Genomic DNA, 16,577 nt, shown 5'->3' on the forward strand with positions numbered 1-16,577 from the left:
TGCAGGATTATTTCTGTTATGTTCATGTAGTCCAAACATTTACAGTAACATCAAAGTGTTGCAAAGTCAAAATTCTATAAAAAAAAAAAGTAGATTTAATTATTTTTAAAGAAAAACCTTACTAAGGTAATATGAGGAATCACGTTCAAAGCTTCCTTTGAAAACCCTCAGTAGAAGGTCTGAATGAAAAAAACTGACGTTCATTATAATCTAATATCATGATAAGAATTGTGATCTTTCTTTGCCTCTCTCTATGGTTACTTTACTCTTCGTATTTATTTTAACATTTTTGGCAAAAGGACAAGCACGAAATGTGTTTCACATATTTTTCATCAGGCAGGCTGTTTGACAAATAAATACTTATAAGTTGTTCCAGAGCTCAGATTTTGGTGTGCAGGTTGCCCTATGTTCAGTTTTCTTTTCATTTTTTACTCTTTTGCATTGCTTACACATCAGCAGTTTCATTTGGAAAAAAGATCTGATCTGTCCTGTGAAAAGTTATGCTTGATTTTAAAAGTTAAAGCAGATGATTTTTTAAGTATAAGGGAAGCATTTTTCATCAAAGTGACTGAAATATAACATCAGGTTGGATTTCAGTCTAAATTTGGCAGTATGTGCTCAGAGCTGGGCTTAGTTTAGTCCAGTTAAGTCAGTTTTATTTATATTAGCGCAATGTTACAAATCACAATCTTGCCTCAAGGGGCTTTAAAATCTATCCAGCATATGACACCTTCTATTCTTAGAGCCTTGAGTGAGGTAAGAAAAAAAACTACCGAAAGGAAACTCTTCCACAGGGAAAAGGGGAATAAAGAGCATCGGAGGAGGGATCCCTCTTCCAGGATGAAAAAACAGTTAATATAACAGATGTCATATGATGTCTGTCATATAAGAGATGAAACAGAAACAGCAAATCACAATAGGGAAAAACACAATGTAAAATATAATGCTTATACTGTGCACAGTATATATATTCTTACATGCTCTTGAAGGAAGGTACTGCTGTAATGGTTGAGGACAGGTGGGAGGTTTTGGCCATGGGTGTGTGGAGCCAAGCTGTAGTTGAGAGCCAGTGAGATTGGGGTCAATTTGTCCCTAAAGTCTTCCTCCTCCTAAGAGAGTAAACAGAAAGAGGTGAGAAATATGTCAGCTTTTTTTTTTTGTTAAAATAGTAAAATGAACAGTTTGGCAACTGATTCCTCTGTGAGATCCACAACATTATGCAAAGTTCATAAATGTGTGTTTGTGTGATTTGCTCACTCTCAAATAAATGGTGTAGCGCAGACATGCACGTGGGCGGTTGTGCCCCAATTTTAGGAGCCCTGTGCGCTGAGGCTGCTGAGTGTCCAGGAATAAAACTCTCTTAACTCCACCTCTGGTGCCTTTCAACCAGTCCAGGTGTAGCTCTGCTCTCAGGTCTGGACAGAAGGTAATGATGCAGATGGATGAAGAAGTGAGAGGAAAGCATGAGTGTAGTGAAAACGAGAGCGATCTGACCATTCAGACACTCCTTAACTGTTGCATACACATAGTCCAATCCCTCTCTATGTGCACATATGAACATGACTTTCCATTTGTAGGTGTTTTACTCTACAGAGCATCATTAGACAGTGGAAACAATGTGCTTTACACCTCCATATTCTGTGTCTGTCTACCCTATTCTTGTCTCCCTCCTCCCTCCTGTCTTTGTTCTCCACTCTGAACCGTGCAGCAGAGCAGCACTTTCACAGCAGGAAGCTCTAATGAGATGTGCTCTGAGGGTGACTGTGACTGCTGTCCCACCCTCGGTAGTTTTCCCCTCCCTCCCTTTTTTCCTATTTCATTACACTGTGCACAGCTGCTTACCTACAGAACTTGGGATCCCCACTCCGCTCACTGCTGCACACACATCCACCTTCAGACTGGAGGAAGAGAATATTGGGACGATAGATAAGAGAGAAAGAAGATTGTGACATCTGTTTGCATATTGTGCATGATCAATACATCGACCTTCCCATGCACACTGACAAAGTGTACAAAATGCACAATTGCCATCATTTAAGGTACAATTCTTAATGGGACCTCTAATCCTGAAAAATGTACCCACTCATGATACCGATAAATCATACTGAATACTACACCTGCAGACGCCTTGTTGATTTTTAAAGGGGGGGGGGCAGATTCCCCTGTCTAATGTCTAACATGTATTATGACCATGATTCAGTGCTATTTAATTGGAGTAGTACCTTTTATGATTTCAAGTGACAGAATTACAAGTATTTAATTTTCTATGTCCTCAGTTCAGATTTAAGGGGGTATGCTTGCTCAAAAGATGCTCTGTCTCTCGGAACATTAGAGGAGACATACTGGTTTTGAACAGATCATGGGAAGAATTACCCTATGAATGAACTATCTGTTCTTGATTAAAAGCTCTTTCTCTGACTCTCTTATTTCTCCATCTCTTGTCTCTCTCCTGTGCATGCATCTGACTCGAGTTACAATTCTTCTCAGAATGCACATCTTTGAAAGGCTGAGAAGCATCACACATGCAATTTGTCTGTTAGTTTCCTGAGCACTAAACCAGTGATACAACTGTTGAACTAGAAATGCTTCATCTAAATTTAATTTTCAATAATATTTTTAAGTCTGGGTCCGGATAGGGTCGCGCCTGGGCTCAGACCTAAGTACTGGAGAGGGACAGCAGGGTAACAAGGGTGACATATTTTTGTCATTTTGCTAAGAAAAGGAATGGTGTCCCCCTGACCATTGCCAGAGAAAACAGTTTACCATTCAAGCTTCAGGGTGTAAAATGTTGCTAATTATTTAAAATGTATGCAGTGCATTCTGAATGTGGTTTGTATGAATGTTTTGGTGTTTGGTCATATTTGTATATGTAATCAGCCTGAGTTGTGTGGTGAATACATACAATAAACTAGGTGCTCTTCACTGCCGCAATTTATTTGGAAGATATACACTAAACTCCAACAATATTTTGTGTTTTTTTTGCAGACATTTCAACCAAACTCCTTCTTATTTGTAAGTGTGACACAATTGTAAAATAATGAACAAAGTAAACTGCCTATAAGCAAGACATTAAGTCCTTCCTGTGCCCCAGGGCCAGTGGGAAATACCGCTGACAGCCCCGTGAGCCCCTCAATTAGACACAGAGACATGGGAGACTGGGAAACATTTCTGCATTTCCTCTATTTAAGTGTGCATGAATGTATGTGTAAGAATGTGTGTGTGTTATCACCTCTTTAATCAAGAACAGGAAAGTGACTCCCACACAGGGAGCTCCGCACTATTAATATGCACTAATCTGAGGAAGTTTATAGACGTAACGCTCCTGATTCTGAGGACCAAGCAATATGAGGTATGAGGCAAATGACTTCATGTGATTATTGTTTGTTTGGTTTCAGTCCACAAACCCCCAAATCCAACAAGCAGATGTTGTGGATGTTGGTGTGTTTGTTAATAATTAGGTTCCTATTAGATGACACAATAATGATGAGCTAGTTGTTCTGCGTTCCTGATGTGTGGGATGCAGATGTGAGTTTACGTGTGTGTGATAAAATACAGGGATCTACTTAAAAAGTTGCTCTCCTAAGTAATTTTGACCTCTCCAGGTGGTTTCATGTCTGTTTAATATGTGTTGCATGTAAGCATGTGTGTGTTTCGTGTTTTTGGGTGGGTGTACTCAAGTGTGACTCTAAGTACTGTGTGTCAAACTTAAGTGTTTGCAGCACGGAAATGACCCCAATTTTACTGACAACAGCTCTTGTGCCTGGTTAGTCATTACTGAATGTAATTTTCCCCAAAATGCATCTTTGCTCCACCGCCAGCCCTGCCTGCAAACATGCACACATAAATCCCTTCCCTAAATACGCTGGGTCCGCTTAATGAATAAGAACGTTAAATTCAAGCCTGGTCATTAAGTAGCTGCCCCTCCTTTTCCAACACTCTTTCATCCATCCACCAGCTCGTGCCTCTAATGTGTCACCACTGCATTCAAATCACAGCGGTAAGCATCTAATATTGTAAAAAAAATAATGTCCCTGCGATTTTTGAAAAAACCCAGAGGGTTGTTTTTTGACCAGCAGAAACAAGCTGTGAACACAAAATTAACATATTATTACTTCGTACATTGATGTGGAAAATGTTAAAAAACCTATTGACACATCCAACAGATGAGGAGCAACAGCATCATTGTTGTTGGGAATTAAGGCCACCTGAATGTAAGTCTAATATTCACATCCATTTCTTTATGCCAAAAAACACACCAAGCAGTGATTAAGTGCTGCTCCCACAATAATTACATTTTTCTGAGGCCAGAGGGCATGCTCAGGTGTGTCAGACAAGAGTAAAGTTTTTGTAACATACCATAGGTCAACATGTCAGAAGAGTCACAGGATTATGTTTACTGACCGGCTGTGGGTATTCTCTGGCCATAATTTGCTTCCAAAAGTTAAACTATCCTTGACTTCAGTTCTGCCACAGTTCACTGAATTTGGAGCTGCCTACGCAGCTTTCCATAGACATTGCATGACAGCTCTCTGCAGGCCACATTTTGCCTCTGCTTGGTGTGTTTTCGGCATTACCTGCAAAATGCTCCACTATGTTCACCTGCTAGACACTAACTTTGTCAGTTTGCAGGTGTTAGGCAAGTGCAGTGACAGATTTTAGAGATTATTATTATTTGCTAACAGCTGCCTCCTGTAGCCAAAAATAACCATGATAGTTGTGAGAGGAAAACAAAACAGAACCAGCTAGAAAACCAAACAAATTTGCTGAAACTCACTATAAAGCTATTAAGAATCAAATGATAATTCACTATCACCAACCCATGTACAAGTAGTCATGGGATCCATTGTTAATATAAAAGTATTGATTATTGCTACTTTGCTACATATGTTAATTTGTATCAGAATATTGTCTTAAATATTGGCAAGACATATAAATACATACAGATATGACTGAATAATATTTAAGATCATGCTGCACATATTAACCATGGAGAAAAGTAATTTCTGGCTACCATCTCTGTTTGAATTAGCAAAAAGAAGCGTAACTTCACTGTCTAAAATAAAGGACTAAAATGCCCCAAAAGTATTTTAAAAAATCAGCAGTGGACAGAAGATTTTTTGACACTATAGACTGTGAGAATAATGCAATTGGCCAATGTCACACATTGGTTTGTGAAATTCTAGTTTTGAAGTCTCAAGTTTGGCATTTTGACTCTCGCCATCTTGTTTTTTTTTTTGGAGCCAGAAGTGACCAAATTTGGATGAGGTGGTGGAGCTATGTAGAAGCGAGGGCGGATCGGACTCATAGACTGTATTAACGCCTCACAGACATCCTGTCACTCAAAGTGGCTGTAGTCTTAATTATGCATGACTTTAAGCCTTATTAACATTTGAACAGGTGAGTTATACAAAAATTAACCCCTCTGTGGGGATTGACTAACTTCTGGAGCCAGTTTTAAGTGGCCATTTGAGTAGCTGCAGTTCTTGGCACCTCAGTGTTGACCTAATTTTTTAGGTTGCTTATGGTTTCATACAGATGGTTAGAAGGGTCTGTGAGGACTCTGGAAATACCCTCAGAACGGTGGTCAGTGTTGCTAAATGACCCTCTGGGTTTTCAAAAATTGCTGGGTAATTATTTTTCCAAAAATCTGATGTTTAACCCTGTGACTCTAAGCTAACGGCAATACATAAGCGGCTCAAACTGGAGCTAACCTCCCATCATGCGTCTCTCCAGCTCACCACAGGAAAAGCACTAAAATGTTCAAAAATCTTCACCACTCCAAAAAACAAGAGCCTCAGACAAGCTGCTGTTTGAGTCTCTGCATGTGTGTGTCGGTGTATGTGTCCTTTGTCCTATCTGATTCCATACCTCTGACCATAACTTTATGGCGGTTTATTTAAATAAGCTGAGTTGTGTTTTGACAGAATTCCGCAGTTTAGTGCTTTCTGTCAATCCGACCCAAACCCTGTTCCCTTTTCACTCACTGCCAACACTCACACACCACAACGCACACACACAGACAACACGATGGCAACTAGCCGAGCGCACTTCTCCCATCCAAGTACTCCGACAGCGGTTCCTGCTCCAATAAGTTAGGACCAACAATAGACTGTGGAGAAGCAGCAGGAGCCTTCAGACCCGTTCCCCTCGACTAAAATCACCCCCAGACGGTTCAAAGCCTGCCTGCTACCCACAGGAACAATAACACAATCAAAATAGAATTATGCCGTTTCAAATTAATAGCAGAGTCTAATAAATCTGCGTTTCCAGGTTATATGAGAATGCTTTTACAGTGTGCTTCTAAATTATTGCATTAGACACACAGACAAACAGACCTTGGCTGATGGCAGATGTCTAGAGCACAGGGGTGAAATATTTGTCACATCTGTCAGTGTGTGTGTGATTTGTGAATGTGTATACTTTATACTGCATACCATTTTATGATACAGTATAAGCATTGAGATTTGTGGTACAGCTCTGGGGCTCAGTGCAGCAGTGGGCCTCATTAGTCTCGTAGTTCTTTAGGACTTTAATACCTTTTGCTTTAATCCACCTGGCTAACACACGCATGCACGCACGCACACACACACACACAGACTCACACACAGTCTCTCTTCAATAACTACAAATGAATTTTAACTGAGTTTCTGAGTGTTGATACTTTAAAAGTTTTTTAATATATTAAAAAACTATATAATATATTTAAAATTTGAATTTGAGTGTGGCATCAATGGTATCTACTATCCCACATGGAGTGCCAAACGGAAGTATGGGATATTCTACACACAGCTGGAAAATATTACAGCACAATATGGACTGTGGTGAGGAGGTTGAGGAACATTATAGAAAATAAACAGACAAACAAAAACACATCTGGTATAAATCCTCTGGAAAAACATTTTGCTCATTTAGTCATCTATTGTTTAGTTAGTCAGCATTTGGTTAATGTTTTGAATACTTATATTGAATATTTAAATTATATGAATATTTATTTCTCTACATTAAGTTTTTATTTGTTGACATTAGTACATCTTTTTTTTTTTTAAATTACATTTATTTAAAGGGACATTTCACTCTGAAACAACCTCCATATTTTTCAAGTTACCTCTACTGCTATTTAGCAATCTAGATTCACGGGTGTAGTTTGGTAGAGACAAAATAGTTCCAAAATGAAACTGTTTACAACAAGGTCTGTGGATTATCTTGAGAAACCAGGTCATGATTTCTAGAAAGAGACATTGCTGTTGAGTTTTTCCAATATACTGTTTTGGCACTTTGAACACCATAAGCCGAGGGCCATCTAGTTCCATTATATTCGAGAGAAGTCAGACGTCTTTATGGCCAATACTGCCAACACTTGGCGACTCACACCAAAACAATCTAGACTGATAATTAGCACTACAGGTAAAGGGAAAAATATATATTTTTGATGTTGGGGTGAACTGTCACTTTAATAGTATAGTATGGATTTGGGAAAAGAGACTATGTAAGCATGTTCCTCCTACCAGGTAACCATGATATCTGTCTCAGGCAGGTGACACTGTCGGTCATCGGGGTTCAGGATTCTGGGAGTCAAGATCATTGCAGCTTCCACAGACACCACAGCTCGAGACCTACACACAAACACACACACACATATACTGTAACACAGTATGACATGAGTAACTTGAAAGTCTTTCCACACTCACTGCACAGTGTCAGGTTATTTCATAAATGACCCACTTATTGTACAGTCTTATTTATTTCTGGCGCACTGCTCTTTGCATTATGTATATAGTTTATTCTGTCATTATGTGCACTATGTGCATTGTCTTGTTTTTCTTACCTGTTTGTTGTTGTTGAGCGGAGCACTGTTACGAACAGAATTTCCCTTGGGATGAATAAAGTATTCTGATTCTGATTCTGATTAGTGACTTCCAGGAAAAGAACAAACGTAATAAACAAGTTTCTACTTTGGAAAGCAAAACAAGACACCTTGTACATTCTTACCTGTAGACTGACACCTCCCCTGCACCAAACGCCCCCACGATCAGATCTGCAGAGAGAGAGAGAGAGAGAGAGAGAGAGAGTGAGAGAGAGAGAGAGAGAGAGAGAGAGAGAGAGAAGAGAGAAGAGAGAGAGAGAGAGAAAGAGAGAAGAGAGAGAAAGAGAGAAAAAGAGAGAGAGAGAGAGAGAGAGAGAGAGAGATGGAGAATAGAAAGCTTCAAAGAAAGCCACAGATGGGACTGATTTCAGGGTCTCCAGCAATCCTCATCACATACAGACCACTCACGTTTAACACACCACACGCACGCACACGCACACACACACACACACACACACACACACACACACACACACACACACACACACACAGATACTGCTTTGACATGCTGATATCACCATACTTTTAATTTCACAAATGACCCAGCTCAGACTAAATTCATAAACACAACATGTGTTAATGTTTGTGAATTCAGTGTGAATGTGTGTGTGTTCATATGTGTTTATGTGTGCTGTGAGACAGGGACCCAATACTGCATTGCAGCGCCATTAGAAAGTTCACATCGCTCCAATCACAGTTTCGCTAGGCAACAACATTTCCCAATAGCTCCTAATTGTAAGCAGCAACAGATCTCATCTATATGTGATTTTTATTTGTTTTCATGGGTTTTGTGACGAACACACACTTTTAATTGGCTCTCATGAGTTTAAAATAGAGCCTGGTATTTAATGGCTGCGGTAAGGGGACACATACCAATGAAAGCCGCGCGCACACACACACACACACACACACACACACACACACACACACACACACACACACACTCATACAAGTGCTGATTAAAACAATGTGAAACTGAAGAGAGGCACTTAATGGATACAAGCCACTTCTGCCATATGCAGCAAAACTAAGCTGTGTGATCCTGAGAAAGACAGAATAAACTTGTGCTACTCTGTGAGAGGCGACTGGGGATGCAGCTAATGATTGTTTTCATTATAAATTACTCTGCCATTATTTTTTATGATTGATTAATTTTTTGGCCTATAGAATGATAGAAAAATGGCAAAGAAGGCCACAAAAATGATCAAAAACTAGAATTTATCCTGTTTATAATTACATAAAACTGTAAAAAAAAAACCACCAAAAAAACTTACATCTGAGAAGCAACTAACAAGCAGTGCTAAATGCTGTAGTAACCTGCTGCAGGCGGTACTGGACTAAGCTGGTGGAAGTGTAATCTTGTACTCTTTGCTTGTCATTTGCTGCGTCTTTCCTCTCTTGCATATTTAAGAAGAACGGGACTAATTGAATCTGAGAGAGGCACATCTGTTTCTGCCTTTGGCTGCAGTCACTGAGTCCCCCTGAAACCACAACATTAAACATTTAGGCCCTGTCCCCCTTCCCCTGGGGTATGCTGTGTTGCTATGTGAGTGTGTGGCTCTGTGTGTATGTACTGTATCGAAAAGCCTGCAACGGGAAAGGACCTCAAGATGTGGGTTTTGTGGGGCAGTTGGAGAGGTACGGAAAAGGGGGAAAAAAGCGCAGGACGAGGGGGGGGGGGGGTGACAGAAATAAAAGGGAGGGTAGAGGATAGTGCACTTGGCCTTTAAACCGCAATCTGTGAAAGTCATCATAGGAAGGTGTGTTTTCAGCAGATGGAGAGAGACAGGGAGGGACCATCTCACTCCCAGCCCAAATTCCTCTGTCCATCCTGCTGTTGGAGTTGTGTAACCTGGAAATCCATCTCCTCTCCAGCCATAGCTGTGTGTTTTTGATACCGTGGTTGTCTGCACCCCTTATCCGCACTCTTTTGTTTGCTCTCAAAACCACTGCATGAAATGAGACTGATTTGTGGACAGCGCACCTTTGGGGTTAAGTGTGTGTGAGAGTGTGAGTGCGCGCATGGCTGCACAGAGGGCTAAATCAAATAATGGCCCACTTTCCTTTTCATGTCAATCCCATTTCCTTACACACAGGAAAGCTTGCCTGCCACTGTTGATTTGAGGTTAGTGTGTGTGCGCATATAGAGACACATTGCACCATATCCACATACAAATGGGCTGACACACTGGTGCATACACTCTCACACATATACACTCGACTCATTAATGGCAGCTCTAGGTGCAGGTATAGTCTGTAACTGAGCTGGTTAAACTGACCGTGTTCATCCTGGGCTGTAAAAACACAACCTCCATCCAGAGTTTAGACAGACTGTCAAGTTGTCACTGGCTGCCTGCCCTGACTGCCTGTTTGGCTGCAGGGGACTGGCCTCCATGATGAAATGCCAAAGGTCAATAGCACTCAGTGGAAAAAGAAGCGGTTTCAAGAGAGAAACTGAGGATTTCTTAATTTTTGATGCATGTGTGGGATGTTAATGCAACTTTGTAACTTGCCAGCTATTGTGCATATTTTCAGCTCTACATTCCTGTATGGAGAAGCATGTCTTTCACATTGCAGGCAGGGGGAATTGGCTGTTCCAAATTGTTGAGGAAACAAGAAATTTCCCAAATTTTGCACAAGAAAGGGAGAGGTAAAAATTTGGTCTACTTTTTATGATTTTAAACTGACCTTTTTGAACTGCAGTTTTTTGGGGATGCACCCAAAGTGGTTGTAGGGCTGCACCCAAATCAGAATAATATCAGTTAAATCGGATTTGGGTGTTCAAAACAAACCTTTCATATATTGTTTCCTATTTTTAATATGTGAGTTTCTTTTTTGCTCTCTTGTTTTGTATTTTGATTTTTTCATTATGTGTTGTGCAAACAGTTTAGCACTTTTAACTACGTGGCTCGGTTAGTTCCTTCAGTCCCCTTTATTATGTTTTTATTCTTGTATGTTGCATATAGCCCTTGCTTTGTGACCTATGTCTGTAAAAAGCATTAAATAGATTTTACTTTCTTGCTTTAAGGTGACAGCAACATTTACGCAGTTATGTAAAGAAGCCATGTTAGTCTTCCGAGCTAATGTGAGTTTACTATGCTAACAATGGTATGGGAAAACGCCATTTTTTTTCCGACACTAGATATCAAACAAAAACCAGAGACAGCATCATATTAAGTTGCGGTGAGCTGTAAATTCACCACTTTTACGCAAAAGGTAGAAGATAATGTTATTCTAGATCTTGACCAGGCAAAGCCTCTCTCCCTCTCGGCAGCTTCCACCGTCTCACTCAGACTCACCCTGGCTCTGGGTCCATAGTTGCCTGTACCGGAGAGTAGTGTGAAAGTGAGGAGCCCTACATGGTTGAACACACTAATAAGTCGCATTGGATTTAAGCGTCAGTTAAATGAATGTAATATAATGACAACAAGTACATAGAAAATGAGCTGAAAATAAAGATGGTCAGTAAATATACAAGTAATCATGGAGCCCAGTAATAAACTTTACACCTACTTACCAACCTAATGACCCACCTAATGACCCCTTGCCATCAAAAACATCCAAATCATCGACCCCAACATGTCTCCGGTCTGTAACTCTCTCAGCAAGGCAGTGTGATTGACGGGTAAAACATTGTCAGTTTTTGACCTTTGACCCCCTCGGCTGAACCTGAAATGCAGCCTGAGGCATTCTGACCCCCTTCTCACACACACACACACACACACACACACACACACAGCTGACCCTAACCTTAACCAAAGTTGTCTGTATTTTAATGAAGCTTAATTTTGTGCAGTAGACTTAAATTGTGGGTGTCATATTCGTTCTTGTTCTGCCATCTTTGTCATTTTCTGTCTTTTCCACCTCTCATTTCCTACTGCTATCAAATAAAAACACAAATACATGACATAATCTTTTAGAAACAATCCATTAAAGCTAAAAGTGGAGCTTAATCATCATCCTTTCTTCCCTCTCTGTTCCTGCAATGACGTTCACCATTGATGAGAGCATATGGTGGTTTTAGCAGGCCTCCCAGACGCCTGTGCAGTCCTCTCATAATACTGATCAAACATCCCTGGCTCCTTTGAACAGTGTGACTTTACTACCCTGCTAACGACACTCCATGTGCATGCCTGTTTCACTTCCGCCAGCCAGCTCTCTAATGACAGATGACACAAGCGCTGCACGTTTGTGTGTGTGTGCATGTTTATACGGTGTATGTGTGTTGGCTGAAAGCTGTGCCACCCATGAGTTTCTGCTCCGCTTCCTCCTCCAAGTTTCAACCTGTAACCCCCTATGTGTGTATTTACTGTTCAATGTTTTTAATTCAGGATTTGCAGTGGGTCTGCACAGGGTCTGTAGCTTTGACCTGAAGCCTGGCACTCGCTCAACACACACTCTCTAGCCGCCAGTGAAACTGATCACAAGCCACACATGTGAACTTGTGTGTTCTCCTGTGTGTGTATTTCCCTTGATATCCTGTTTGTGGAACGAAGAAATCTGTTATTACAGCAGAATGAAAAGGAACAAGGGGGAAAGAGAGTGGGGGCAAAGAAAAGAAAAGGTAAAACTAAACAAATTCTCCTTTCAGGGTAATCTGTGGAAGCCAAAGTAATTCTGAGAGCACAGTGGCTCTAAATTAGGGAGAAAATTAGGTAGTAAAACCGTGGTTTTACAGACCTGCTTTGTTTCAAATGGACTTTTTTTCAGTACTAAAAAGTCTTGTATATAAACAGCTTCACGCTCGTATAAAAAAATCCTCTTCTTTTCAGGTCCTTTATGAGTGTAGCGAGGTATCTAATGGGTTTTGTAAGTCATAAGGTGGAGGTGTCTGGTAAAGTAAGTAGGTGGCACATAAAGTATTGAGTTCCCTGCATGTAATTTGATTGAATGCTGCATTGTCTGCGCACAGTTTTAGAGATACGGGCCAAAACTTGAATGTCTGGCAGACTGAACATGCGGATAATATATTATTATGCTTCTGTCTTTCTCTCGATCTTGTGTTTTCTCCCCTTCTTGAGTACTGTAAATCCCTAAAGAATGGATGTGGCAGAAGTTCACTGGCACTTATCCCTATACCCCCATCTTCTGACTGATGACTTTACCAGAGAAGAGGAGGAAAGCAATACACAAAAACATGGGGTGGTAGTGGAGGAGTGCATGGGGAGGGGGGGCATGAAATGTGGAGGTCAAGAATGAAGAGGAGGGAGGCTGTAATGAGAGGAGCTGGAAGGAAAGTGGAAAAGTGAAGGAATGCAGGTCTTAGAAAGAATTTTGATTAGAACATGGAGAGTTGAGTAGAAGAGGATCGACCTGTTAAGTGTGAGTATTTACCAGGATACTGATTGTTGTCCAGGTCTTGGCCTCCTCTCAGAGTGAATCCATAACCAGGCAGGCTGCCACTGGGGGTCCCAGCTGCTCTCAGCTCCTGGCTCAGTGTCAGACCTTGCGTTGCAACATCTCTGTTACCATTAAAGATCAATACTCTGCCTCCACGTTCCTCGCCTCCAAAGGGACAGCCCACCGCCACGTCTAAGGGATGACACACACACACACACACACACACACACACACACACACGTACGTGCATGGTTTAGACATCAGCAGGGTTAAGGCACCTCTGAGACAGAAGCAGGGGAACACATACAGGTAGAAGGAAAGAGAGAAGGAAAAGAGCTTGACCCTCCTTTACCTGCAATGAGGGACCATGTCATCATGGTTACCTTTTTATTAATATCCATTTGTTTTCGTCATCTTTTATTCTTGTCTCACCTCCATCTTCCTTTTTCTGTCTGTGCACTGTTTACATCATTGCTCTAATTCTTGGTACCTAGAGTAGTGCTTTGCATGGGAAACAAGTTAAATAGCACCCTGTAGAGAATAGGAAGTTACGTCACACTATGTGAGACGCCTGCGCCAGTACGGTGTCTGTTACTTCTATTACCAAAGCGTATGCACTGATTGCACCCAGTCAAAGTGAGTATGTGAGTGGAGGTAGTGCCTTGGGCAGCTATGTGAAATGTTGTTTATCATGCTTAGTTTGTCCAAATACCATTGCCTGGCCACCTAGCAGGCATAGATACAGCATGATGAAAAAAGATGATGTTTTTTTGTATGAAGCATTGAACACAGTGTGATGTCAACTTCACATTCTCTATAGTAAGTGAAAAATGGTAAGAGGGTACACTAGGTGGTTGGTTCAGCAAAAAATATTTTTGGGTGTTAAAGGATCAGCATTCCATTTCTGGAAATTTGCTTTTTTGCTTTCTTACCAAGAATTAGTTAAGAAGTAGAAGAAGAAGTTGTAAACAGCAGTTGATTAGATTAGCTTTGTTCAAAGATTGGAAACAGGGAAAGCTAGCCAATGTTGCCAAAGGAAAAAAAGTGCTCATCAACACCTCTTAAACTCGCTAATTAACACCTAATACCTTAATTGTTTGATACACACACAGAAATGTATGACGAGAAAAGTGTTTACAGCTAAGCTAAGGGCCCTGACACAACAAACCGATGGTTGGCAGTTGGTCAGTATCTGGCTGTCGGTGAGCGTCTGTCTTCCTAGTTTTGGCACTCTGTCCTGCACAGTTGGAATAAGTCAGTGCTTGTCGCCTGCTGTTTGGGCGATTCCGCATGTTGAACTGGTGTCGAAGCCAGCAGTGAAAGAAAACGCTTTGATTGGCAGTTCGGCTCAGTGCGTGAAGAGAAACAGAAGTGAGGTAAGCAAACAAACAACTAAATTCAAGAGGGCATGACATTGAAACAAACTTGTTATAGGAGGTAAGAATATCTTTCTAGTCATTGAGCTCTTTAGCAATAATGGTTCATAGTCATTTGTGGTATTGTGTGCTTGTGCATGGCAAATAAAATTTGTTCTTTCAACATTGAGTTGTGTTGTTAATGTGCTGACTGGCTAACGAGCATCTTGAATCTGTCCTGTCAGCCATCCAGTTTCCCTTTGTAATGACGAATACAGATTTCTGCAGCTTGTTGGTATGAGGAGTTATTTTGCATTCATGCAGGTACAGAATGTACGTGCTAGTTGGGTGTTGGCTTAAGTCTCTACAGTGTATTAACTTTATGGCCGAATCACAGGCAACATGAGGCCCCATGTCGCCCTTCATCGCCACTAGCTCTTTGATGTCGAATGAGTGTATCGGGGCCTTAACAGATCTCTGAGGCTGTAGGCTTTGAGCTACATACTAATGTCAGCATGCTAACATGCTTACATCTGTATTTTGTTTGTGTAAAGAATAAGCAAAGAAGATAAAACAATGCAAATTAGTTTGCTTTAGAGGTTTCTTCAACTTTGGATAGAGTCAAGCTAGCTGTTCCCACCTGCTTCCAGTTTTTAAAATAAGCTGAATGTCTCCTAGCTCTAGCTCAATACTTGCCAGAAAGATATGAGGCTGGTATCAATCTTTTCATCTAAATCTTAACAGGAAAGTAAAATAGTAATTTCCAAAAATGTTGAACAATAGCAAAACCTATGTGTGTAAGGATTCCATCGCTCATAGTAAAAGGATGACATGAACAAACATAAAAACATGAACATGAACATACTGTAAGCACCTGTCCTGATATAAAAAGTTATGGAATCTTTCTTCATACAAACAGATTTTGTTGTTTACTCTTAAACCTCTTAATGTTCACACATTGCGCTGTCCTGCATAAAAGCATCCCTCAGTGCTGTAACTGTCCAAACACCTCTAGACATCCTGTTTGTCTCCGGACCCCCTCTCTTTCAGCCTAAACAACTAGTTCCACATGAAGCGGATTGTGGGGTAGAGAGGATAAATGCAACCATGTGTGTATGCAAGTGTATATATGAGCCTGTGAGTATGTGAGTCTGTATGTCTATGCGTGGGTATGTGTACTTGGCTGAATAGCCCATCTTATTTAAAAAAAAAAAAAAAAAAAGTCTTCAAATAATGTGAAAGTTGCTCATGGGCATTGCTCAACAACATCCCACACAATGCAGACATCCAGAGCAAAATAGCAGAACACCCACTGTGATCACTGAGACCAAAACTACAGGAGATTGTTACTCACAGACAGAAACAGGATTACACTCTGGGATCAATGGTGACAGACGGCCAGTGATGGTTGATAAAAATATAAAAACAATAAGAACCACATGGCAAATTGAATTAGCCAAATTGTAAGATTCCTTTCTGCAGCTGTCATTCATGAAGCAACAAAGAGGACATGATTATGGTTCTGCTTTTATGAAGAATTTTGGAAACGAGTGATGATCAGTGTCATCGCAGACATAAAAGGGATCTGTCAGTGACTGTGCACAGACACACACAAGGGCACAGGTGTACTAGAAGCTTGACATGCTGCTGAGAACCCTGATCATGATGTTTCCATGGTGACACCATAACGTAATACCGAATAATGAAATCATGCAGAGACACGGACTTGTACTCATTAGATTAACTCTCAACAAGTCTTCTCTCTGCAAGTCACTGGAGCTGGAAAGAGGCTCGTTCTCCTCTCAGGCCACTTCACCACCCCTCAGAGACACACACATCCTGACAGACAGTCTGATGTGATTTATGTTTCAGGCCAGAGAAAGCTTCAGTATTGACCCAATGTGTATTGATTTTATGGTTGAAGTGTTTAAAGGGGTGGGACACACATTAACACACACTGTCCATGAATAAATTAAAAATAAATGAGTGGGGCTGATGTCATATGAGGGCCAGATGTG

General features: G+C 40.8%; 1 protein-coding gene across 1 annotated transcript in view; it reads right to left on the reverse strand.

The window, feature by feature from the left end:
- The window catches only part of itga8 (integrin, alpha 8), a 50,635-nt gene that overhangs the window by 17,514 nt on the left and 16,544 nt on the right, over positions 1-16,577 (reverse strand). Inside the window, exons 13-18 of the mRNA XM_042490489.1 lie at positions 13,199-13,396; positions 7,990-8,035; positions 7,506-7,613; positions 1,843-1,898; positions 1,258-1,415; positions 978-1,109 (exon numbers count right to left, since the gene is read on the reverse strand). Coding sequence (XP_042346423.1) covers positions 978-1,109; positions 1,258-1,415; positions 1,843-1,898; positions 7,506-7,613; positions 7,990-8,035; positions 13,199-13,396 — 698 coding nt within the window. The remainder of the gene's footprint in view (positions 1-977; positions 1,110-1,257; positions 1,416-1,842; positions 1,899-7,505; positions 7,614-7,989; positions 8,036-13,198; positions 13,397-16,577) is intronic.

Source organism: Plectropomus leopardus, chromosome 7 (assembly GCF_008729295.1).
Source record: "Plectropomus leopardus isolate mb chromosome 7, YSFRI_Pleo_2.0, whole genome shotgun sequence".
Classification (NCBI taxonomy): Eukaryota; Metazoa; Chordata; class Actinopteri; order Perciformes; family Serranidae; genus Plectropomus; species Plectropomus leopardus.